We start from the raw sequence: 26933 nt of genomic DNA on the forward strand, positions 1-26933 counted from the left end.
TAAGGGAGATAGACATGTTAAGGGTAAATTAAATGAAGCCAAGATTAGGTGAGAAGTTATAGGACAGCTTGAAAACCAAAATGATATAAAAATATTACCTCCCTCCTCCCCCGCAGAAACCCAGAATTTAAAAGATGAGAAAAGAATGGGGAAAAGGAATTGAGTGTCAGAGGCAGAAGGTGGGAGAAGAGGCAGGGTTTAAAAAGAAGGTAGGCCTTTTCAGATGAAGGAAGGCAGGGGACTGGAACAGAAACAGATAAAAAGTACCCAGGGCACATGGCTGGAGAGACTGAGATCAGTGAGGGTGGCACATATGCCACACATGGCATCCAAGGGTGAGAGAGGTAAAAGAACCCTATCTAGCCTCTGTCTGATACTGCAGCCCAAGGGCAGCCAGAGCTCTGCTGAGAGGCAAGGGGGAAGGGAAGATAACAGGAAGGGACAAGGTCAAATTCATGTGTCTGCAGTGGTCTTTCATTCCTTCCAATACCATATCTCATTGTAATCCTGGGCAACTCCTTTGCCATTGCACTCCAGTCCCACAAGGCATATTGCCACCCTGACTCTCCATCCCACCCAACATACACATATATGATACCTCACAAAGTCTTTTTTAAAAAAAAAAAAACAGCCCAGTGATTCTGACTTTTGTATATTACAGACCTGCACTGACCAACATGGTATCCACTAGCCACCTGCGGCTTTTGAACACTTGGCATATATCTAGCCTGAATTGAGATGTGTAGCAAGCAGAAAATATACACAGGGTTTCTATAGGGGGACTGCTCTGTGCCAATGGCCTAGCAACCTCACACTATCCTCATAGGTCACATAGGCAAGGCTCAAATGTAGGCTGCTCTGGGCCTTGGCGAATGCCCTGTAATTCTATAGGAGCATGGGAAGATAGGCAGTCTCACAAGGAGCTCCTACAAGATCATTCTCACTCACCTCCTTATCTTGAGGGAGGCTGCCATGAGGCAGTTTCTCATCTGTCTCCTTCATTCTGGTGAGGCATGGCACTTTATGCCTGCCCTCCAGTACCAAAGGGGACATCTGCAGGCCATAAAACTGCTTAGCTGCAGTTTGGAATTGGCTACTCAGCAGCAAGGTACCCCAGCATCCATGGTACATGTCATAAGGCTCCTTTTGTTTCATTGTTGTCCTGTGGGACAAGGGATGCAGGGACCTAGTACCATTGCTGTTCTTGCTTTTGCTGTCTCTCTAAGTAATAAATTGTCTGCATCTATGTGGGTTTCTTGTTTCTTTATAAGCCTGTTTCACAATTTCTAAGACTTCTCTTTTAAAAAAGGAATCTAAAATATCATTAAGAATCGTTTTATACTGATTACATGTTGAAATAATAATATTTTAGATATACTGTGTTAAATAAAATATATTAGCAAAATTTGCTTCACCTGTTTATTTTTACCTTTTAATATGGCTGCTAGAAAGTATTAAATTGCATATGTGGCTCACATTATATTTCTATTGGACAGTGCTGTTATAAATTGGTGAAAAAAGAAAAACTGTTGTACCAAAGAGGGACTAGCAGAGTTTTATTTTGCCAGAAAATGGCATTTATAAGAAACTATCACCACCAATTATTTACAAGGACATTATACATATAATCTAGAGAATAGACCTTTAAATTGAATAAATGTAACTTTATGGCCACTTACTGCATTATTCTTTTTTGTATATTGTTTCAGGCTGGTAAAAAAAAAATTCCTCAGATTAATGAGAATGGTATTGAAGAACCATTGCCATAAGAGCTCATTTGGTGAGGGTATAACTAGCTAATGTGTGTACGGCATTAAGAAGCAACCACTTCAGATAACTGTGGTGGATGTAGTCCTTTTGGTCCAGTAGGTATTGGACTCATCTGGTAACCTATGTTTTGCAGTGCTGCTGTGGCTTCTTGGCCCACCTTCTCTTCCCACACACAAATAAGAGAAGGGTGTAGAATATCAGAGTCAAAGAATATATATAACCAGAGGAACCAAAGTAAACAAATACAAATTTATTCTTTTCAAAGAAGACTTCAAGGGAAAGGAGAAAAGCACCACAGTGAGTGGCAATCAAAGTTAACTAATTTGTTCCCAGCCCTGCCTCTTTGTCTCAAACATTTCCAGACTTATGTGTCACCCTTGTCATCTCCCCCGAATCTCTTCCCCAACTCCCATCCTCGTGACCAGTTCTTGTAGCCAGCAAGCAGCATAGCAGGCTTCAGTCCAGCCTCAATACTGCCCTGGGGACAACAAGGACATTCAGCAGGTCCCTCCGCCAAATGCAGCAGCTGTGGGAGGAGATGGAGGCTGGGAGCTGAGCCCTGGCCTTGAGCCTTTCCCTCTCCCACAGCCATGGGTGTTAAAAGAATAAGAAGGAACTGAAATATTCCTTTGTTCCTAGGGCCAGATTTGGCAGGGAGTCCCAGAGATAGAGGTGCCCTGCTGAGCAACTAAGTCTCCACAGCTCTAGGGCAAGGCCTCCAGTTTTCTCTTCCAGGGCTGTTTATCTTAAGGCAGCTACTTCCTTGGTTATTTGTCACCTATGTCAAAGAAACTTTGATGAAATTCCTGGCCTGAAATGGTTTCAGAGGCCACAAGTCTACCATTGAGAATGTGTATTGAAGGAACACCCTAGCCTGAACACACCACCTCAGAGAGTATGAGTATTCCTTAAAATGAATCTGGAGGCAAACCATCTCCCAGAATTGGCCTTTGCCTGTCCTCAGGATTTCTTATTACTGTAACCTAACAGCCCAGTTCCTGGAACAGATAAACTCAAACAGGTTTCTCCACAATAAAATATTTCCAAACTTTGGGCCTTGAAGGAAATGGGTACTTGAAAGCCTTGATTTCAGCCTTTCCATTCTGGAGGGAAGGGCACATGTCTTCCTGGGTAGGGTCCTCCCTAAGGTTCCATACAACAAACAGCCACATGTCCTCCAGCCAGTCAGACTTCCCTAACAATTTTCCAGTCAACATGACCCCACTATGCTCTCACTACAAGCAGAGGTAACTTCAAAATGGCTTTTTGGCCTATATCAGATTCCATTGAGAATAACTGGCCTATCAATCCTAACTGTTTATTGATACTATTTGACAACAACCTCAGCAAACACGTTTCTTATCACAGATGCTAACTCTTCAAGTCAGACATTTTCCTCAGGCTGTCTACCCAGCAACTCCCTTCACCACACTTTCAGTTGAGGGCCATAAACTATGCAACATCACACACAATACCTCCAGGAAACACATACGTGACAGATGCCTAATGACATACACCACATCTCAGTAAATGTCACCTTAATTTGGATTCACAGTGCCCAAGGATCCATTTACCTCACTACAGGAAAACTGCCTGCACATGAGGTAGTGACCGTCACTGGAGCTTTGAGAGATAAACAGGCATACCTTGGAGATATTTTGGGTTCAGTTCTAGACTACCACAATAAAGTGAGTCTCACAATAAAGTGAGTTGTAATCTTTTTTCTGATAGAGGGTCTTGCGTTCAATTTGTAAAAACAATGCAACATCTGTGAAGCTCAACAAAACGAAGTGCAATAAAAGGAGGTATGCCTGTACTTACCTCGGAATTAAGGTAAAACAGGACCACAAAGTGTCAGTAACCCTGTTAGTGAGAATTCAACACTTCACCTGTTGCTTCAGTCCACCTAACAGCACAAATCCTACATAACAAAATCTACATCTTCTCTACTATGCCTGGCCCACTGCAGTTGCCACAGGCCCTCAGCAGCCCTGGATCTCTTGAGTGGAGTGAGGGTTACAGAAAGGATTTTCCAGGATTTCCCTGGTAAAAGATTGTTTTATAACATCTGACCTCCTAAAGCTTAGGCAGCCATAAACCTCAAAGACCCGAGCTTTCTGTTTTATAGCAAATTTCTTCTATCCCATTCCTGCCCACAATCTAGGCCACTACAAATATAGCTTCCCCCCACTCATGGACAGATGCCTACGCTCCGTGTTTAATGCCCACCTACCACCTGCTCATCATATATCCGGATACCTAAGTCCTTCTTCCCAGAGACCTCTTGAGCAATAAGGTAGATGTTGTGATGAGGTCTGACACTGTGGGCCTTTGGCTTAATGCCCTGCGGTGATTCTAGAAAGAGGCAATCCTAGGCTTTTGGATCCAAGCTGCTGCCTTTCCTCCTATGCAGCAGATAAATCTAGCTTCCCAGAAGCTATATCCACTGGCATACTGCTTGATTATAACACGGCACCCCAAGCATCTCATACCCTCCTGACCTCAGTGGCAACCACAGCTTTCTTCATGGACCTGAGCCAGACTTAAGAACTGGAAGGGGCTAGATGATGTATTCTGTGTCTTAGCCTTTTACAAAGGCTACTAAAAGCCTATTTGTTACTTCTTTTCTGCATGGGGTAGGTAAAGCTTAGATTTGCTCTATTTTGGTATCTGAAGCATCATTCAGAGGAGCCCTAAAAAATTCATCCAAGGCCCAGGTCTCAAGAGAACAAGATTTGCAGTGAGTAAAGAGAAGAGAGTGACTCTTCCTGTTAGATTCCTCTATGGCCACAGGCTTCTGTTGCTTTGGTATTAAAGACAGCTCACCCCAAACATGAATAGAGAGACATCCTAGGGGAGCAGCCAGGATATATCTATCTGTTTAACCAGAGGCTTGGGCTAACAAAAAGCAAGGCAGAACATTAATACTTCAAGAGGTATTAGAATTTAATGTGTGAGTGAGGCCAGAGGAGTACTGATATACAGTAGATATGTAGGATAGATATGTATGTATATAAATTTAGGCAAATGAAGTCAATTTTAGGGCTCTAGGTTATAAAGCTCCTTTTGAAAGAAAGCTGCCTCAGTGGGCTCTGACTCTGTTCCCAAGGTCACTTCCCCCTCCCCCACTATCTACCCTGAATAGTTTCTGGATAAAGGGATCGTGGTATACATTGCCTAGTAAGAGTTAGTTCAGTTTGAGATTTGGGTTCACCTTCTGGAGAGAATAGTTTTATGCAAAGGAAGGCCAGGCTGTTGCCTGGATGGAAAATGGTCAGTGGCTCCTAGGAACAGGCCACTATTCAGGGTGGCCCATTGCATCTGCCTTAGGATTAGCTGGGGACAATCAGCCACCTCATCCAATTCAGTCTAAAAGAAGAAATGTTGTTGGGCAGTCACACTCTTCCAGGCTAGTTGGTGGCTTCCTCTTCTCACCCGAGGAGAGCAAGACCCCCTTGCTGAGTAAGTTGCTTCCCCTCCCCCAGGGTTGTGAGAGTAGATTCAGAAGAGCCAAGGGTGGCTTCACCTGGATTTTCAAAGCAACTCAGCTGGTCTCTCATGATGCTGAGGCCTTCAGGAAAGAGGAGGATGGGAGGTGTGGGTGGAATCTGAGCCCATAAATATTTCTTTAATGTTTCCAAATGTAAGGTGGAAATAGGACCTAGAATGAACTGTTCCCGTCCCCATGAGAAAGGTCTGCCAGTAGAGGTTTGAGGCAGAGGAACTGAAGATATTTGAGGAGGAAACAACATCTAGGTAGCATCAGGATGGCTAGAGGTATGCCCTCGAGCTGAAGTAATATGACACATGCTGCCCCCAGATTTTTTTCAGGAGCACTTTGATGGAGAGGGGTTGTCTCAGGGATACCCTTTTACCTTTCTGAGTTGGGCCAGAAAATAGGGCTAACTCCTATGGATTCATAATGTTGGAACCTTAGGGTCATTAGGCTTCCCTATCTCCATAATTCCATGGAGAAGAAAAGGAAACAGCAAGCATTACTTAGCTCTGCAAGGCAGCTTCTTTGCTCCCCATCTGAGTGGCCTCCAAGTGCTATTTGCCTGGGCTGCAATAGAAATGTACTTAAGGGACCAGTCTCAGACTTGAAGATTAAAGGGCACATTTTTGGAGTCATAGGAATCATTCCTTTCCTGCACACACCCACCTCAAATACCACCAGATCTCTGCTGCTGCCTAGAGCCCAAATAACTCTGGCTGAGAAATGTGGGGTCAGTGGGGACTGGAAAGATTGGGTGAAGGCTGAGGAAAGGCTTTGACAGAACTAGGAGAGGACTATGCACTATAGCATGGGGATATGGCTCCATCAAGAGGCCAGCAGTGTGTTGGCAGTCACATCAGAGCTTCGCACACTGGGGAAGGCATGGCGAAGCTTCTCCATAATGTCCTCCAAGCACAGGCTGACATTTTGGCTCTTTGACCCCACGTCATCTGTGTTGGAAAAGAGAAATTTGGAAAGGAAACTAGAGATTCCCTAATGAAGCAAAGGGGCTGCAGTAGAACACCACAAGCTGAAGGGCAAACCCACAGCATTTGTGTCTTCTCAGGTGGTGCTACATGGATGGTGCTCAATATACATATGCAGAATTAAAAAAAATGAATTAGTCAATAAGCCAATCATCCATGACGCTAGGCTCAAAGCCACGAGGAGAAACCAGAACCAGCCCTAGCAGAACTTTAAGTAGGAGATCTAGGGCAGGACAAAGCATGGAGGAAGGGGCTGGGGGAACTCACCTGCAGCCTCAGTGTCTGGAGTAGTCTGTCCCTTCTCCTGGGGGTGACTGCCTTCTGACTGCTGTGGAGTGGAAGCTAGGGACGAGCCTGCAGAGCCATTGCCATTTGATTCATTGGGTGGCTAGGAAGAGGTAATGCATGACTTAAGTGGCTTTGCCTTCCTGACCTTACTTTGACAGACTCCTGAACTTAGAAGGGGCCTTAGAGACCTCATGTCCATCCCTTTGCCCTTGGACTTCAAGAAACTTTGGTAGTGCCCCAAACAGTGGCCTACCCTTTGTGGAAATTTCTTAGAATATTTAATTACCAATTACCTTCCTCCTTCAATAAGATGTATCAAAGTCCCCCAGTTCTTATAAGAATGGCATTGCACCTAAGGGTCTCTTGTTGTTATGTCAGCTATAATTATGCTGTTCAAAAACAAATTCTCTCTAGAAATGTGGAGTTGCACACCTGATCCTCAATTCATAACATATCATATATTAGAGACCTCCAAGCATCTAGAGGACATCCCTTGGAGGATCTGGGGAAGAGGCAGGGTGTGGTATCAACTGGTATGTATAATGACAATAGGTAACATTTATCAAGTGTTTACTATATTCCTGGCATTGTACTAAATTCTTTAAATGCATTATCTCATTTTATGGTCACCACAATTCCATGAAGTTGGTATATTATTATCCCTATCTGACAGATGAGGGTACCAGGGATTAGTGAAGCTAAGTAACTTTTCTAACACCCCACAGTCACTAATTGGCAGAGCCACATTCAAACACAGGGCATTCTGATTCTAGAGCTACACTATATAATATACACTATCTCTCAAAGAAGAAAAGGATAAACAGTAAAAAGAGCTCCCTTCACAGGAAAAAATCTTGCTCTTGCCAAGCATGTTCAAACTTGATTCTTTCCAGCAGGCATAAGAGAAAAATCAGTTTTGGATGATTCTTTGAACTTTGTTCTTTCAATACTGGGTTCAAATAGGTTATACGGAAGTGAGCTCTCAGAAGTCCTCTCTCTACCCCAGACCCCACAGTGGCTTGAGAGTAACACACAAGGATGGAGTGAAAGCTAGATGGAAGAGAATTGGCCAAGTAATGCAACATACCAGGCCTTCCCTTCCCTTCCCTTCCCTTCCCTTCCCTTCCCTTCCCTTCCCTTCCCTTCCCTTCCCTTCCCTTCCCTTCCCTTCCCTTCCCTTCCCTTCCCTTCCCCAATTTCCAGTCCAGTTCTCTTCAGAAGGCCATCTAACAGCCATGACCAAGGAGTTCTTTCTTTCCTCCCCGTTGTCACATATCTACTCCACTGCTACCCATCTCTACCCCCTGAAGGGGTCACACTGGCCCTTCCCCTGGCTTCAGCCTCACCTGCAGGAGCAGTTCCCTTAAGCGCTGCAGCTGGGACTCTAGCTGCTTGTTGTGGTCTTCAAGGATCTGCATGCGTGTCTCCAGGCGGCTCTTGTGCTGCCGAAGGATCCGTGCCTCAGCCAGAAGCTCCTCATTGCGGTGGTCCTGTGCCACCTCAACAGAGCCCTCAGCCAGGGTGGGTGCCTCAGCAGCCTCCTCATGCTGCCACTTCAGGCGCCTCAGCTCTCCCTGGAGAATCCTGCCACGGACAAAGAAGCCAAGATCTATGGCCCTAATGAGTTCTTGACTATCCCGGGCCCAAATGATCCCTCATATCTGGGTGTGAGCAATACTTTGGCTCTCCCATCCCCACCACCACCCCAGCCGTGTTCTTGCTTGAATGGCTATATCCACTTCCTTTCCAGCACATATGCCATTTATTCTGCCATCCTTGGGCCTCAGAGCACAGAGAGCTATTATTTCATATAACAAATCTCAGGGCTTTAATGTGCTACTTAGGTGATTGATTCTAACCTTAAAAATCAGGCAGAAATACAGTCTGCAAAAAATGAGGCATTATAGCCACTGACTCACCTTCTGCGTTTTTAGATATTTAGAAGACATAACATAAACAAAATATCACCCATCTTCCCTCTTTTGTCAACTACCCTACTCTTTGGCCTACTTTGAATACCTATGTTGAGTCATCAAGAACACAGATTCCAAAGAGATCATCTGCTTTGGGGACATTACTTTTTTTTTGGCAACAGAATTATTTTCTCCCCATTGTTTCCCAGGGCCTACTAACTGCTGCTCTTATGCAGTGCTTCTCAAACTATCCATAGTGAAGACTTATGGGGTGATAATTTTGTAAGTTACATGAATATCTAATCACTACGTCATACACCTGAAACTAATATAATATTTTGACAACTGTAATTGAAAAAAAAATTTAACAAAAAATAACTATCCATAGTGAAACACTAGGGGGATTTTTCAATCCACTGTGGACCAATATGTGGTCTGAATGTGCATGGCTAGTACACAGCTCACACCTTACATGACCTGCCACACAAGTTCAACAACAAAGTGATCTATACCCTATTTAATGAAGATAAATCCACTAAGTATGTGCTGAGATGTCATGGCAATGTCAATAAGCATTTCTAAAAATTTACTCTCTATTTCTATATTTATCTTGTTTTGAACCAGTAACAAACACCTTGCAGACTGGCCCTGTTCTAAGGACTTGCTACTACAAGTACAGTTTGTGGACCAGTGACATGGGCACACCTGGGAGCTGGTTAGAAACAGAGGAACTAAGGCCCCTACCCAAACCTGTAAATCAAAATCTGCACCTTACCGAGCTCTCTAAATGACTTGTATGCTCACTATTGTTTGAGAAGCACTGTTCTATGGATTATACTGCATGCCCCCAAAGTGTCTTGGACCATCCTCTGGCCCCTGCTGTCATAAATACTTTATGGAGTTAATGCCATTCCTGTCATCTTCACCTTTGCTCTTCCAGTCCTCAAATGTGCTATGCAGTGTCACTTTCCTCTTCTTTTATTACTTTAACTTAGTGCTAGGTATCTCTTTCCAATCCAACCCTGAAAATTCCCTGAAGGCAGAGACATGTATACTCTCTGGGTTTGTATTCTTTCTGCTTGCATCTAGTGGGTACTTGAAAATATTTGGGTTGAGTTAAAGGGGTTTAACCAGTTAACTGCCACGCATCCAAAGATGCTTTTATCTCGTTTGCGTCTATAGATGCTTATGGTGTACAAAGGGTTAAAATAATTACTAGACTAGCTTGCACTTATTGAATACTTACTCTAAGCTATGCACTGGCTAACACATTATATGCCTGATCATTTGATCTTCCCAAGTGCCCCTAGGAGGGAGGTACTATTACCAATAGTCCCATTTTATAGATGAGGAAATGGAAGGTCACAGAATATAACTTGTCTGAGGTCATATAGGTAGGATGTAGAAGTGCCAGGACTTGCAAGCTGCCTGACTCTAGAATCCCCATAGATCTGTGTCATAGCCACACCCACCGGTTCTCATCCTCTAAGTGGGCCAGGACCTTCTCTAGCTCCCCCTTGCTTTCTGTGGCCATGCTGCATGGAACCTGCTGTCCGAAGCCTGGCTCCCGGTCTGTAATGGGGCTGGAGTGCCGCAACAGGTACTGATCCTCGTCTCTGCATGGGTGTGGGGAGAGGAAAGGAGATGGCTGGGCACTGAAACAGCTCAGGGCATGAGTTCTCAGCTCCCAGTTCAGGCCTCTGGAAATGCATGCTGAAGGATTCCATTCTAAGTCACGTAGAAAAGGAAAAGACTATGTATTTAGGTTTACGAGGAATGGAAGTATTCAAAGGTGGCAGAGGTCATGATTGGTATATATTAGGACAGAGTGTTTCCAGTATGCTGGGGCTTGTGGATTCTTAAAGCCCTATGGGAAATGATTCCCTGTTTGTGCTATTCTTCTACCCCACTTTCCCTTCACTTCCCCATCCCAAGAAGGATCACTGGCTGCCTTAGTCCCGGTCAGGGCCAGATTGATCCATGTAGTTAGCAGCTCCTAGGCCCTCTGAGCAGGCCAGATACCTCCCTAGAGATGCAGGGCCTGTTCTTGGGGCTATAGCGCCAGGGAGTATCTCTGGCCACACTTCAGTCACGTCCCTGGTATCTCCCAGGGTTGCTTTGGCACTATCTGGGCCTTCGGCATCCTGAGCATAAGGTAATGGCTCATTTCTGCCAAGATAGATGAAAACAGTCTTCATTCTCAAAGCTGGGATAAAAGGATGGGATCGTGCAACAGAAAGGGATTTGGGCAGATGGCAGGGAGGTAGTTCATCATTCATCCCCCCGCCCAGCCCCGCTCAGTTAATAGAGGGCAGACTGCTTCTCTTTCTAAACTCTGTGCTCAGAAAGCAGTCTTCCTTCCTTAGGGTATCAAATACCCTAACCACCATCCCCCCTCCCCTGGAGGATATACCCTTCCCAAGTAAATGGTGGCAGAAGGATCTTAAAGAGAGCTAGCTATTCCTGGAAAAGGAGCAGCTGTGAAAACTCACATGCTGTCATCTGGGGACAGGCTGTCATTAAAGAAGGAGCAATTTTGATTTTCCATCTCAGCAAGCCTGGGAAAAAAGAGGAGCAACAGAAGGGAAAACAGGATGTGGGGCCTGCTTTCATCTCAAGCATTCTAATCCCACAATAGAATATTAGTTTTGGGGGCTGTCCCAACCACACCTAAGTGTTGGGACTCGCTGGTTGCCACATACCCCACTGTGCACACACACCCCGGCCCTGACTCCTTTCTCTTTGCCCCAACCAAAAACCCCTTCCCCATGAGATTCCTTATAATCCCTGTCCCCCAAACCTGGTGGTACCTGCTGGCGAAATGCTCAATGCGGGAGTGTGTGTCAGCATGTGGCAACCTCGGGGAAGAAGCCGGCCTAGAAGAAAGCAGCAAAGACTCAGAGGACCAAAGACTGGGCAGCTGGGCAACCTGTTTCTTCACCCCCTCCCCCAATTAGTGAGATGGGAAAGAGATGATAGGAACAGGATACAGAGACTGGATTCACAGGGTCTAGTTCTTAGGCAGGATTCCTAGTCAGGCACAAGTTGAACTGCTCTGTCACTAGTTGGGTTTGCCCTGGAGCACTCCCCTAGCCCACATGGCACTCTGCCCCGTCTTAAACCCAGGCTCAGTGAGGCTGTCCACAGTTCCCACCAGCCACTGGTACTCACGTGTCACTGTACTCGGCCTCCAGCACTGATTGCACAGGCAGATAACCTCGCTGAGGGTGTTTGCTGAAATAATGCTTTGAGCGGAATTTGTTCTTTAAGGTTGTGGCAAAGTCTCTCATATTCTCACTGGATGTGGTCTGAGGGGACAGAGGGGAAAAGGACTTACCTTAAAGGCTTTGGGACATGATGGGGTAGGTGTGGCTGCTCCCCTAGAGCAGGGAATGTGACTGGTCCTCCACTCTTGTTCATGCCTACCACACCCCACTCCTAGAAAAACGTCTAGGAAGACACATGCCAAACTATGAACACTGGTTGTCTCTGAGAATTTGGACCATAGGGGTGGGGACCAGGCTGAGGAGAGAGAAGGACTTTCATTTTGTACTTTAAATACCTCTATATAATTTGAATCTTTTACAATGAACATATATTCATTAATTTTTAAAGTATCATTTGCAAAAATTCTAGGGACATAGATGAACAGGAGGTAGAGGATTATCAGTATACCATCTTGAGCCAGTTTTCCATGCATAACTTTTATAATATTTACTGATCCCACTGAGTCGCACATGTTTCTGTGCCAACAAAATTTGGAGAAGAGATGATAGCTTGGAGAGATGGATTATGGGAAAACAGGTTGAAAAGTGGGAGGTATGGTGGGAGAGAGCAGTGGGGGAATATAAGCATCCCAGACATATGCTTGGGGCTTTGGGAGTATCTATGAAATGGAATGAAATAAACGAGTTGAGGGAGCCGAGTCAGCTCAAGCAGCTAAGTCTGGAGCTGTGGATCCTGAGCACAGTGGAGGAGAAATTGCGTGGCTGGAGTCCAAGGATGTCAACCAATGTGGACTTAGGTGGCTATGAAGGGCACAGTACCCAATGAAAACCAAGTGGAATTGGAGACCCAGGTAAAGAACATACCTTAACCCCTCCCAAGAGACTAAGTAATTAATTTGAGGACAAACTTTGGTATTAACTAGAGAGATGGAAGCAATGACAAAGTAGCAGGTGAAGACCAGGTGACAGGAGCAATATAGGAAACTAGGCAGGAAAAACTAAAGTGAGCAACAGAAGCTTGTTGCCTAGAACTGTCTTACACTATTTTTCCTGAAACTTTTCTCTGCAGGAAAACAGTGAATGCCTTTTAAATGGCTGAGAATGTCCTGGGCTCCTATACCCAGCTGTGGCCCTGGTGATGGAGAAGCTCTGCTGGAAGAACATAGAGGCTTGAATCCCCCAAACTGGTGAATCATCAGGACTGCTGGGAGAATGTTCCCCACAGGAGAGCAGAATACAGTTAGTCAGTGCTTGGCCAAGTAGATCAAGGGCCCAGAATCTGAGAGCTGTCTCCCCCTCCCGCTCGGCCCAGAGGCTCCATACCGGGGTGTAATACTCCATGATGGGGTAGTGCAGCTTGTTGCCTTTGCTGGCCTTGCCTGTCAAGAAGCAGGTCTGGCAGATGTCCACGTTAAATTGTTTCAGACTCCGGTACCTTGGGGAGATGAGAGGTTGTAGGGCAGAGTATCTAGTGGACTATAGTGACCTCCCCATTCCCCTAACATCCAAATACACACACATCAGGAAGGGGTAGAGCATGGAGCCATAATATGCTCAACCTCCTATACATAGCAGTGGAGTCCTTACTAAATGACTAGCCTTATTCTAGAGAACATAAGTCTCCATCAAACTACATGCTCAGACTCCTAGGAAGTGTGGGAAATAGCACTGTCTCACCATCCTTTTTAAAGGGAAGGGGGGTGCAGGTATAAATTGCTCACAATAGCAAATAGCTTTCTAAAGAAGGATCACCCAAAAAAAGTCCAGTCTCACCACCTACATTGGAGAAGTCACTCTTCCCATATGAAGGCCGCTTATTCTACCAGCCCTGGGTAAGTTAGCTAAAAGTTATTCCCAAAGGTTGTTTTTAAATAATAAACCCTATTATTACCCAATGTAGACTAGCCCTTCAAATCCAGTTCCAAAGCCTGGCTGAGCTGCCCAGGCCTAGTAGTATATAGAATGGTGAAATGCCTAGACTTTGAGAAGTCAGAGGAGCCAACATCTGGTCCTAGATCTATACTAACCAGCTGTGTGAACTTGGGCAAGTCACATTCTACCTCTTTGCCTCATTTGCTTATAAAAAGACTGGGTGGTTGTAAAGGGGGTGTGTATCAGTGCTTTGAAAAGTCAAAAAACTGAGCGTTGTATGATGAAAGTCATTTTCAGGATCGTGGCTATTTTTGTGGAAGGGGAATGGGAATGTAATCAGGAGAACTTAAAATGTACTGCAATAATTTTTTATTCCTTACGCTTGGTGGTGGGTAAGCGCTGTGGGATGCTGGAGCTGGTTCACAACAGCTCACAAGAGCCAACTGTTACAATTTCAGGGATTTTCTAAGCTGGTTGTTAAATACAGCCATTATTAAAAAAATAAATTCTATAAACTCACAATTAAGTAAATGACATTAAAAACTGAAGTAATAAATACTCAGAACTCATGAGGTTGTTTATGTCTATTGGATTTTCATGGTGGAAATACTATAAATAGTGTGCAACTGTGCATCTCTCCCCAACCTCCTGTGGGTAGCTAGACATCGGCCACAGTGGGAGTATTTACATCATGGAAATTAGCAAATGCTAAAAATTAGGTTCCTTTCTTGCTTTCTGTAGCGTCAGTTGTGAGCCATTTGCCAGCATACCATTTGGTACATAGATGTTCTTATGTCAGGATGCTGGGGCTTCTGAGTTCTACTTAATGCTCCCTGGGAAACCACAAGCAAATTACTTCCCTTTCTATGCTGTTCCCTCCCTCTCCCCCTTTGGCTTCTCTATACATTTTTGTAGGTCTGGAATATTTCACAATACAACTAAAACAAAAGAAAATATTTCCGATTTTTTAAAATGTTAAACGTTGTACAATAGAATTATAATACATACCAATGTACACTAGATTAGCTGTAATTATATTATTATGCAATACATTTTTAATATATGATTTATTTGCAACATGGCCTATTTACAATTATTATCATTCCATCAGGTACTGTTTTCCCTACCTGAAGCCCTTGATGGGGCACTGCCTACAGATAGAGCACTTGGTCTGATGCTTCACTTGCTCAGCAATGGTGACCCGATGCAGAACAGCCAGCCACACCATGGACTGGGGCTCTAAGTTGACCCATTCCAAGAACTGTGAAGCTTCAATGACTGGCTTCCCAGTGCTCTAGAGAAACAAGAAGTCCAATGGCAATGACTGAGGCCTAAAGTGTCCCTAGAATGGCAACCCTCCCCAAAGTGTCCCTAGAATGGCAGTCCTCCACAAAGTGTCCCTAGAATGGCAACCCTCCACAAAGTGTCCCTAGAATGGCAGTCCTCCACAAAGTGTCCCTAGAATGGCAACCCTCCCCAAAGTGTCCCTAGAATGGCAGCCCTCAGAGGAGCAGGATAACTAGCAAGGCCTGGGTTGGCCTAGTGTCTAGAGGTGATTACCTCTGCCCTGTTCTAGTAGAGCTGACACCCTTTCTGGCAGGACTCTGACCCTAAAAGCCCAGAGAACCCTCTGCCCTGTTGTTCCATCCCAACAAACTCCCTTATATCTGAGTAGTTCAGATCAAAAGCTTAGCTCTTAGTCCTCCCTCCTTTCTTTCTACCCTCCCTCTCATAAGCCCTCCCTTCCACTCTCCCAAGTTCCATACTCACAAAACGGAAGCAGCTACGGACACTGGGCTCCACATTGCTGCCCCCAAAGGCTGCCACTTCCCCCAGCTGACGGGGCACCTGAATGGCCTCATGAAGCAGGACACCAAGGTGGCGTTGGTCACACTGGCTGCCTGAGTTGGCTACTTGGCTGAAGAGGTCTGCTGGCCCCACCATAAGTCATGGCCAACCCCGATGCAGGAATGGCCAGAGAATGAGCAAGGAGAGAGCAGAAAAAGAAGACAGGGAAAGAGCACATAGACTTAGCTAATGACTTTTGAAACTGGAATACCTAGAGGCCTATCCCTGACCTCCTAGAAGCTCAAGAGTTCTAAAAATAGCATTCTCTGAGTTCAGAGAGTAAAAGTGAGACAGGCAAAAGAGAGAGTACATCAGAAAGAGAGGGTATAGAGATGAAGACAGAGAGCAAGCTGTGTGAGAGCAGTGCCAGACACAGATATAATACTGTTGGGAAAACAGATTCTCAAGAAGCAAGATGAGGGTGTATGGGGCTCAGTTGTGCCTGAACATGAGTTACAGCTAGTCTTCCCTAGCTTATGTAGTCTGATATTCCAGTATTCTCTCAATTATCCACACAATTGGGAAGAAACCCTGGCATGGATCATCTAAAAAGAGGAGCTAATTCAAAGCATTTGATCATTTAAGAATTACCTCTAAGTGATTGTGGAATAGACTGTGGTACTTATATTTGAATACGAACTATATCTGCCCTTGTGGGAACTCTCCTATTCCACCACCCCCTTAGAAAACCTCCTCCAAATATTATTGTCTGTCTGCTTCATACCTCACGTAAGGCTTAGAAAACACACAAACATGGAAGACAAGGGCCTGGCTTTTCATAATGGATCCATTACTGACTAGCTGGCACAACATTAGGTAAGTCATGAAACTATACTGAAGTTTTCTTACTTGTAAAATGAAGATAAATAATCATCGTCCACCAAACTCAAAGTAATGTTGGGAGAAATAAGTAATATAGCTATGGACATGCTCTGAAAGATTTCCTTCCTTGTAAAGTTTTCCCAGACTGCTGTCATTTCTCTTCTGTGACATGATATAGCACATATCCTTTACCATTCTGATTAGTCTAATTAACACTGTAAAATTGCTTTCTGTGTACTTTTGTCTCCTCCTCTGGACTGTAAACCACTTGAAGCAGGGACCATGTTTAATTGAACCTAGCACTCACCACATTTAGTACAGTGGTTAATACACTATAAGCACTTGACAACTAAGGATGCTGCTATAGAAAAGTACAAAAATGTTGCACAAAAGATGAAAGATGGAGGAGAAGACAAAGGTACTATACACCAGAGAGGTTAAAAAATACAGAATTACATACTGTGCACTGCCCAATAATGGGGATTATTGCACCCTGCCCATGTAATCCACATAGAAAGTCTTCAGTAGAATGTGTGACATGGCTTGAGCTCCAGACTAGAGAGTACTAAGCCTTATAGGCTATAGGGAAATATAACTATAAAGTCCGGGCTCTGGGTACCCCAGGATGCTAACTTAGATCCTGGTAAAGTAATTACATCAGATTAGAAGAAACCAGACCCATTGGAGTGATACTGGCAATAAAAATAGGCCTTAGGCCCATCTTGGTCTTTGGCTATTGTAGGTTCTTTGCAACAGCCTGGCCCAGAAAGTATCATAAGGTAGCCTGAGTAGTCCTATGCTAAGTCATAAGACCTACCTTCTGCTTGTCTTATACCATCTCTCCTCCCGCCACACCTCTCCCTCCACCCTACTCCACTTCTAGAATTTGGAGTTGTACTCACACTCCAGTTTTTCCTTCACTTCTGTGCCACATAGGCATGCAATGCCAGTCTTAAAGGACAATGCCCGCATCTTTCCACTGCGACCACTAGGTTTAAAAGAAGAGACTGAGAACATGAATATATGTAAAGGGTTAACATCTTGGCAGTCATTTCCCTCACAGAATTGACTTCAATAGGGCTCTGTGCCAACCATGTCCCAAGCTGAGTTGGGTCCAAGTCCACCATGGGAGAAACCCCTTCCCACCAGGTCCACTCCAGATGTCCCATTGAATTTCATCCTGGAGACTGCCAGGGTTTTCAGTGCTTACCTATCAAAAACATTGAGGAGCCAATTGAGGCTCATGTCCACACAGAGTGGCACGTTGACCAGGATGCCTCTTTCCTCCTCCAGCCGTTCATATAAAGCAGTCAGGCAGTGAATGACCTCCACCACATCCATCACATGCTCACTGGCCTGAAGATCATGCTCATTAAAGATCTCCAAAGCTGTGGTTAAAGTGACCAGGTCCACTGAGAAAGAAAGGAGAGGGGGAGAAAATATAGCCAAAAGAAGAATCCCAGGGGCTAGATAAGGAGATAAGGCAACCATCTTCACCAAGTTTAACTCAATTTCCAGACAAACCATTTGTGAGAATGACACAGCTTGCTCTTTACCAAGACACTCATTAGAAGGAAGGGGAAAACAGCAAAACCCTCCTAAATTAACCCAAAATGTTTCTATACCCATATGTTCTTTGACATCAGTTTCAAGATGGTATGATATGAATAAACTCATATTTAAAAATCCATTTTGTATTTTGTTGGATAAATCCATTTTAAATTTCTCTGTCTTTATACATATTTTATCTGTAAATAGATTTGTCCATAGATTTTGTCCTAAGAACGTAGTCACCAGTTATGAAGGCTCAAGTGTGCTTGGGTAAGGGTAACATACTTCAGGAGAACTTTATAATTACCCCCAATGTTAGAAGCAGCCTAGCCAGATGTGCCAGGAAGATTGAATAAACAGTTTTTCTGAGAAAGGCCAGAAAGCACATTATATCTGCAACCATGTTGTCCCCTAACCACTGGCATCTGCTTCAACAGATCTGCTACTACATTCAATCACCCCAAAATGACAAAAGAATACAAGCCCCACACTGGCCAGTGTGGCTCAATTGGTTGAGGATCATCCCATGCACGGAGAGGTCGCAGGTTTGAATCCTGGTCAGGGCACATGCCGAGTTGCTGGCTCAATCCCCAGTAGCAGGTGTGAAGGAGGAAGCTCATCAATTATTCTCTCTAGTACAGCGGTTCTCAACTTGTGGGTTGCAACCCCTTTGGTCGTCAAACGACCCTTTCACAGGGGTCGCCTAAGACCATCCTGCATATCAGATATTTACATTACGATTCATAACAGTAGCAACATTACAGTTATGAAGTAGCAACGAAAATAATTTTATGGTTGGGTCACAACATGAGGAACTGTATTTAAAGGGCCAGAAGGTTGAGAACCACTGCTCTAGTATCTCTCTCTCTCTCTCTCTCTCTCTCTCTCTCTCTCTCTCTCTCTCCTCTCTCTCCCCTCCTCTCCTCTCCTCTCCGCGCCCCCCCCCCGCCATCTCTAAAACCAATAAAGCATATTTTTTAAAAAGAATACAAGCCCTCAGTGGTTCCAAACCATCATCTGGGATACTTCCTGCCATAAAACAATTGCTTGATTATCCATGTTGGACAGGGAAGAAGGGACAAGGAAGAGGATAGCTGTGGGTTAATTTGGAAACAAGTCTGGGACTTTGGGAGAAGAGAAGGGCCCTGGAAGAGCAGGTGTCAACAGCCAGGATATCCCAGCCTTTGGAGAGTTCCCACCAAGTCAATCAACAACCCTGCCCAAGGTAGGATGAAAGTGGGAAACAGACCACAGATGAAGAAGGAAAGAAGCAGAGGGGGAAGGCCATAACGGAGTGTGATGGGAGACTTACAGCGTAGTGCCTTTTGAACTCTGCGTAGCTTCATGGCAGTGCGGTAAGCTGAGAACTTAATGTTGTTCAGATCAGCTGCAGAGAATGAAAAGAGATCTACTCAGATCAGGGAAATGCAAATTAAAACCACAACAAGATACCATTACACACCCACCAGATTGGCAAAAGATAAAAGTCTGACAATAACAAGTGTTATCAAAAGATGTGGATGAATAACTGCTGGTAGAAGTGTAAACTGAATACAATGTGGTATTAGCCAGTAAAATTGAACGTTCAGGTCTCCTACAACCCAGCCTGTTATATATCCAGATCAGTGATTTTCAAGTGTTTTTTGCCCAAGACACACAGTAAGAAATTCATTTTACATCATGATCCAATATATATACATTCATGTGAGTATGTATAAATAACTGAACCAAACATTTCAGGAAATAATACCTTACTAGATTTTACAAAGTAAAAACATAAAATTAATATCAAATAAGACTCTTATTAAAGATTTATAGCACTTTCTTTCATATTTCCTAGTTTGTTTCAATTTTTAAAATGCTTGTCATAACACTGAAACAATATTAAACCTGTAGTCTGAAAAACACACATATGTGTACCAGAAGACATTCACAAGAGCTCTTCAGCAGCACTGTTCTTATTAACTCTAAACTGTAAACAAGCCAAATGTCTATCAACAATAGACTAGATAAAGAAACTGTGGTGTATACAATGGGACACTCTAGCAGTTAAATAAATGAACTAAATTCACATACATCAACATGAATAAAATTTGCAGCCTAATGGTGAGTCTCTGTTAGTAGCAAAGGTAAGGCACATGAGAGTCACATTCATTACACCTGGGAACTGCCTTTCAAAACAGATATGGTTTAGGTCTACAAGCATAAGTTTTTAATGTGATAATAAAGTGGTCCAGGGTGAATGTAGAGCCTCCAGTTGAGGGAGGTGCAGAGGGGAAATGAAAGGAGGCTGCTGGAGAAAGGACAAGGCACTCACTTCCATCCCCACCTGCTTGTTGAACGGGATTCCCTCCTGTTCTTATAAAACAAAGACAGCTGAATATCCACCCTATACAGGATCCCTGAATTCTTACCCAGGGTTTGGTATAACTCGGTCATCTTGGGATGGTCCCAGCATGTGGTCTGAGCCTGGTGGCTACAAACAAAAGCATCAATAGCACCAGGGGCCACACCACCCCTCACCCGCCTCACACATGCGCACACCACTCAGCGATAGGTTGGATGCAAGGAGCTGAAGGATCCAGGGTTGAACCCTGAAGATCCCAAAGCACAAGGGATCACCTTTACCCAGGTAGAATCTTGAGCTCTTGAGATGAGCAGGAGGAAAAACTGGACTGGATAAAGGAATTCAAACAGATAAGGAGTGACAGGGACAGGTAGAGAAAAAGACAGGTGAGGGAGGGGGTGGGCAGGTAACTGAGCTGCTTCTGATTCAGACGGTCACTCACTTGATATAGTAGGGAACTCTATTGGGTGAAATTGCTCTTTCCCAGGGAACCTGGACAGAGGCTGGTAAGGAAGAAGAGAAAGAGAAAGAAGCTGGTCACCAATGCTCCTCAGGCCCATAGAGACGCCCCTGCTCTGTCATCCTAAGGAGAGGTCAAGCCCCAAAGGGAATGCTTGACTCTCATTGCCAGATCTTAACAGGCCCTTGGAGTGGGGCAACTAATAAACACACTTCTCTCCTTGATCTTAGGGCAACGAAAGGAGAAGGTTGTCACTGATATCCTCATATGCCAAAGACATGGCAAGGGCATGAACTGGAATACTTGACTTCGGTTACCCTAAAAATCTTCTCCCCGACCAGACTGGCATTTCTATCCATTCAGCTACAGGCAGCTGGCATGCTCCTATGGATATGAAGTGGAATCTACATTCCTCCTGGGGCTCAAACCCCTTCCCCAAGGTCAAGGTACTCAGTCCTGTGGAACAATAGGGAATGGTACTGTCCATTTCTTTATGGTGAGGAACTCTTTAAAGGATGTCCCTCTCTGCTCCATGTCTTTATCTTCTGATGTTGCAGGAGAGGCTGTTACCTGACCAACCTCCTCATTGCTATTTCCCTGAGTACAAGAGCCCTCTGCAGGTATAACTACATACAAGTGATTGTAATAGCAATAGTTCTGACATTAACATTTATTGAGTTCCTACTATGTGCTAGATACTCTTCTAAATGCTTTGTGTACATATCAAATTTTCATATCTGTATTGTTACCATCTCCACCGCTACCACCCTGATCTGAGTCACTATAATCCCTCACCTGGATTATTCCAATATGCTTAAGAAGTCTCCCTGTTCCTACTCTCAGTCCCCAACACTCTGACTCTGTTGAAACATAAGTCAGATCATGTCATCCTTCTGCTCAAACTCCTCCAAGGTTCTGCATTCCATTTAGAATAAAATCCCAAGTTCTTACCCTAATCTACAAGGCCCTCTGTACTCTGGCCTCTTGCCACCACTTTGACCTCCCACTCTCTCCCTTGCTCACTTCTACACCAGCTTCCTTGCTGACACTTAGGCATGCCCCTGTCTTAAGGTCCTGGCAGTTGCTGTTTCCTTTCCCTGGTATGCTCTTCCCTCAGACATCCACATGGTTCATTCCCTTACCTCCCTGAGGTTTCCACTTCATCGCCATACTCTCAGTGAGGCCTTTCCTGACCACTCTATTTAGAATTGCAATGCTTCCCCCGCTTTAAGTTCATCACTTCCTATTCATCCCTTAGCTGCTTCACTTTTTCCCATAGCACTTGTCACCAATTCGCCTCATATATGTTTTTACTTATTTGTTTATGGTCTGGCTTCCCTCACTAGAATTTAAGCTCTATAGGTCTAAAGACTTTCCTCTGTTTTATTCACTGATGTAGTCTCAGTGCCTAGAAGAGTCCCTGGTCCATAGTAGGCTTTCAATGAATATTATTGAAAAATAAAGTCATTAATTCCCATAACCCTGTGAGCTAGGTAATATATTTACTTCCTTTTATATATGGGAAAACTGAGGTTCAGAAAGGTTAAACTATTTTTTTCAAGCTTGCACAGCTATTAAGTCAAGGAGCTGTGTCTCAGACCTAGGTCTCTCTGATTTGAGAGCTTATCCTTTTAAACACTATGCTACACTCCTTTATCCTTACTGTGCCTAGAATGTCAAGGTATACTGGGATCCCACTACGTCCCCAAAGGACAACAGTAGAATCTCCTGGAAGGTGGCCGAGGCTCTGCTAAGTAAAGTCCAGTTTGTCTCACGTACTGGAGAGGAAGTGCTGTGACCCAGGCCCGAAGTCCCTGTGGGCATCCTGCAGCTGCTTAAGCCTCTCGCCAACTGACACCTATGGAAACAACAGGTAGGAAGTGAGAGGATTCATTCCAGGTATTTAGTGTGGGATTTCCAGGTGCCTCTGAGAATCTTTGTGAACTCCCTCATAGAATGATTCTTCTCTGGTTCCAGCTCCTCCCACCATCACCCAACTGCTAGCTTTCCCACAGCATTCCCAAAGGTCAGAGATGAGCATCTCTAATTCCAGACCACAGTCACTCTTTTTTTGTTGTTTTGTTAATCCTTACACGAGCGTATTTTTTTCCATTGATTCTTAGAGAAAGTGTAAGCGGGAAGGGGAGAGACAGAGTGAGAGAGAAACATCAATGTGAGACACATCGATTGTTTGCCTCCTGCACACTCCCAACTGGGGCCAGGGATTGAGCCTGCAACCAATGTATGTGCCCTTGACCAGAATCAAACCTGCGACCCTTCAGTCTGTGGGATGAAGCTCTAACCACTGAGCAAACAGCTAGGGTCACAGTCACTCTTTGTCCCTGTATACTCTAAGTATCCATATTAGACAGGTCCCTCTCAGATCCTCATTTCAAGTACTCCTTGTAGCTTAGAGGTTGAGAAGCCTGTTACCTAGCCCCAAATTACAATTTTTCTCCTATGTAGGTCCCATTTCAATGCACCTTCACTTCCTTTGGGTCTAGAGAAGTTCCTCCCCAGCCTAGTTATATTGAGGCTCTTCCCCATGGCTCACTCAAGAGTTCTCTACCTGCAGCTGTTTCCACCGGATGTTGATCTGCTCCAGGGCCCGGGAGTTCTCCATTGACAAGTGCACATCAGAAATGGCAAGTTGATGGGCCAGATCATTCACCAACTTCACTCCATCTTTCATGGGGGAGAATTCTTCTTTGAATAGCTGTGGAATCAGAGCCCAAGTCCCACAGTGGACAGATAGTGGGAAAGATAAACTATTAGTTATTCACCTCAACTCCTCCCTCTTCACTCCAAGATTTTGATCCAACAGAACAACCTAGGTGCTTCCCTATTAGAGTAACAGGAATAGGATATAGGTGGCCACTGCCCTTATCCTCTTCCTTTCCTACTCTCAGAAAACATCAGAGAAAGAGAAGACAGTAGATGACAGAGGAGACTCCAGCAAAACCAGCCCCCAAATCCAGCACATAAATTGATAGGCTTGGTTGTAGTGCTGGTCAACAATGGCCTCTCAGGAGCAGAAACATTGTCAGTGTCTGGGAGGATTGTCAGGTATCAGGGTGGACTGTAGCCAGGTGAGGGGGCCTATATACCTTAAGAGCCTGGATGTGGTCAGGGAGTGAATCAATGAAGAGATCCCCAATGGGCTCCCAAGTGGCTCGGACTCCCTCAGCCTGAGTCAGAGTAGTACTTAATTCCTCCATTGCCCCTTGGATCTCCAACAGCTGCTCCAGAGTGCGCTCAATGTGGCGGTGCTGGTCCACACAGCGGGCTGTCAGCTTCTCCCATAGTTCACTGGCCACTGTCGCCTGCTTCCATACAAAGCGGCTAAGATTCTGGATCCGCTGTCTGGGAGAGGTATCTGCAAAGGCAGGCAGGAAGCCAGGTTAGGCCAACCAGTCAGGGGAAGCCCATGGAAAAACAGAGACAAAGACAGCCCTTTGTAAGATGTGCAAGCATGTGCACCCATGGGCATGCATTTGTACATGTATTTAAACAAATGCATTTTGCACAAACAAATCTGTAATCATTCAAATACAGATTTCCCCATGATTGTGCTCCTTTTGTACATTCAGGTTTTTAAAAAATTAAACTTTCTGCCCAGCCAGCATGGCTTAGTGGTTGAGCATTGATCTATGAACCAGGAGGTCACGGTTCAATTCCCGGTCAGGGCACATGCCCGGGTTGCGGGCTCGATCCCCGGTGTGGGGTGTGGAGGAGGCAACCAGTCAATGATTCTCTTTTATCATTGATGTTTCTATCTCTCTCTCCCTCTCCCTTTCTCTCTGAAATCAATTAAAATATATTTTTAAAAAATAAAAATTAAACTTTTTATTTTGAAATCATTATAGATTCACATACAGTTGTAAGAAATAATACAGAGATCTCATGCACTCTTTACCCAGTTTACCCAAACAATAACATCTTGAAAAACTATAGTGCATTCTCACAACCAGGATATTAACATGGATGCAACCCACCAATTTTGTTTAGCATTCCCCAGTTTTAGTCGTGTGTGTGTGTGTGTGTTTAGATCTATGCGATTTGATCACATGTGTAGGCTCATGGATCCACTACCATAGTCAAGAGATAATGTTGTTTTCCATCTATTATATCATGAGGATTTCCTCATATTCTTTAAAAATGGGCATGGTAAATGAGTAAAATATTTTAAGAGGCACAGTGAGGCAAATCATCCAGAGTCCTATTTACATAACACTGAAATGTGATTTTGCATTAGTGTCTGCTGCCCACTTCCATCCAAAGAAGGGATGCATTTCATGAAAGACCAACCCCAGAGAAGTTAGTGTAACATGCCCAACTTTTCCACCTAGGCTCCTAAACTGTAGGTTTCTTCTTCCTCCTTCAGACCTCCCCTCAGAAGTAGATTCATATCTCTAAACTCTAGGCCAGTGATGGCGAACCTATGACATGCATGTCAGAGGTGACACGCGTGTCAGAGGTGACACGCGAACTCTTTTTTTGGTTGATTTTTCTTTGTTAAATGGTATTTAAATATATAAAATAAATATCAAAAATATAAATCTTTGTTTTACTATGGTTGCAAATATCAAAAAATTTCTATATGTGACACGGCACCAGAGTCAAGTTAGGGTTTTTCAAAATGCTGACACACCGAGTTCAAAAGGTTCGCCATCACCGCTAGGCTAACTGGAACTGTCCTGCTCTCTCTTGAGTTTGTCCTATCTAAAGCCCAATGGACAGTAAATTGAGAACTAACCTCCTACTGAGGGGCTCAAGGAAATTAGAGGGTCAATGGCATTGACAAAGGGCTCAACTAATGAAGGGTCCTTCCAGGCAACCACTCAGACCTAATCACCACAGATCCCAGTAGCCTTATATGGAGATGTAGAGTGGCCCACTCTATTGAGGAAAGGTGCCAGAAGTCACTGGGGTCAGTATCAAAAAGTCATACTCAAAATTCTTCTCAAGTGTCATCACCTAACTTTTTAGATTTTAAAAAGAACTTTTTACTTGCTGGTTGATTAGAGCATTACCACATGTCTCTCTCTATGTTGAAATAAAGTCGTATATTTTAAAAAGACACTACTACTACTTGGATTGATGGAGTCAGCTCAATGCATTTGAGTCTTTTGTTTTTTCTTTTTCATGACTCATTAGAAGGCCACATGTGATGCTCCAGAGCCACATACAGCTTTGGGACAAATGTAGGTGTACCCTGCTTCAGGCTCTGTTCTCTTTGCTTTTTCTTGTAGTATGAATCTCTCCTCTCCAACTTTGGACTCCTAGGAGAAAGCTATCCTCCTAGGTAACAGCTGAGAAAATTAGTTTGGGGAGGGCAGGAAGGTGTTTAGTTGTTCATAGTTCAAGAAGAAGGGTGAAGAAAGGAAGACCACCTACCTTTGCTCTCCAAACGAGGCTCCTCTAATTCCTCAAATGGGTGCTGGGACAGGAAGGCCTGAGCTGACTCTAGCACGGAGTAGATATAGGGGCCCCGAGACTTCACATCTTCCATAAATGTCTGTGAAGTTTAGCAACACAGTCAACAGGGAAGGAAAGTCTTTCAATCAATCACTTTACATTCCATTCTACAATTGACAACCTTTCTTCTCAGTGTAACTTGATCCTGTGGCATTGTCATGTACCTTTGGCCTATCCAGACAAAAAGTCCTCCCTATAGGCAGAAGAAAGAATAACTGTGACACTGGAACATCTATGTAGTATGAAATGCGTCTCTTTGCCACAGAGAGAATCGTGGGGACTTGGGGCTGGGAATTTGGGTTCTTTAGAAGACTGAGAAAGTTCCCTGTAAGGGGCTTAGATAAATCAAAACCAGAATGAGCAAGATTACATTGATTTTAATTAACTTTTTATTGAAGTATACATAGGGAAAAGTAAAAAAATCAAAAGTGCACATCTCAATGAATTTCCATTAAGTGATTCCATCTCTATAACTAGTACTGAGATCAAGAAACAGAACTCCACTAGCATCCCAGAAGAGCCCCTCATGGCCCTTTCTGGTCACTATCTTATACTCCCCACCCCTCCCACCCCCCCACCCCCGTTGGGTAACCACTATTTTGTCTTGTAATTCCACCAATTAGTTTTTCCATTTTTGAACTTTATATAAAAGGAATCATACAGTATATCCTCTTTTTGTATCTTTTGTTTCAATCAACATACTGTCTTTAATATTCATCCATGTTGTGACACAAAATTATAGTTTATTTTCTTGTTGTGTTATATTCCATTTTGTATGTATTTTTAATTGCGATATAATTGACATATGATATTGTGTAAGTTTAAGGTATACAACATATTTACTTGATACATTTATATTGCAATATGTTGCCATT

General features: G+C 44.0%; 1 protein-coding gene across 2 annotated transcripts in view; it reads right to left on the reverse strand.

Moving 5' to 3' along the window:
- Window positions 1–2000: 2000 nt before the first annotated feature.
- DRP2 (dystrophin related protein 2) overlaps window positions 2001–26933 on the reverse strand; it is a 33407-nt gene continuing 8474 nt past the window's right edge. For both annotated transcript variants that reach the window (XM_036305811.1, XM_036305812.1), the window contains exons 4-22: window positions 25978–26098; window positions 23688–23956; window positions 23150–23296; window positions 22360–22438; window positions 20563–20623; window positions 20188–20249; window positions 19086–19160; window positions 17433–17634; window positions 17125–17210; window positions 15323–15480; window positions 14680–14846; window positions 13004–13115; window positions 11625–11761; window positions 11264–11329; window positions 10946–11011; window positions 9926–10069; window positions 7887–8124; window positions 6520–6640; window positions 2001–6216 (exon numbers count right to left, since the gene is read on the reverse strand). In XM_036305811.1, coding sequence (XP_036161704.1) covers window positions 6092–6216; window positions 6520–6640; window positions 7887–8124; window positions 9926–10069; window positions 10946–11011; window positions 11264–11329; window positions 11625–11761; window positions 13004–13115; window positions 14680–14846; window positions 15323–15480; window positions 17125–17210; window positions 17433–17634; window positions 19086–19160; window positions 20188–20249; window positions 20563–20623; window positions 22360–22438; window positions 23150–23296; window positions 23688–23956; window positions 25978–26098 — 2436 coding nt within the window. In that variant the 3' untranslated portion in view covers window positions 2001–6091. The remainder of the gene's footprint in view (window positions 6217–6519; window positions 6641–7886; window positions 8125–9925; window positions 10070–10945; window positions 11012–11263; window positions 11330–11624; window positions 11762–13003; window positions 13116–14679; window positions 14847–15322; window positions 15481–17124; window positions 17211–17432; window positions 17635–19085; window positions 19161–20187; window positions 20250–20562; window positions 20624–22359; window positions 22439–23149; window positions 23297–23687; window positions 23957–25977; window positions 26099–26933) is intronic.

This window comes from Myotis myotis, unplaced genomic scaffold, assembly GCF_014108235.1.
Source record: "Myotis myotis isolate mMyoMyo1 unplaced genomic scaffold, mMyoMyo1.p scaffold_m19_p_4, whole genome shotgun sequence".
Lineage (NCBI taxonomy): Eukaryota > Metazoa > Chordata > Mammalia > Chiroptera > Vespertilionidae > Myotis > Myotis myotis.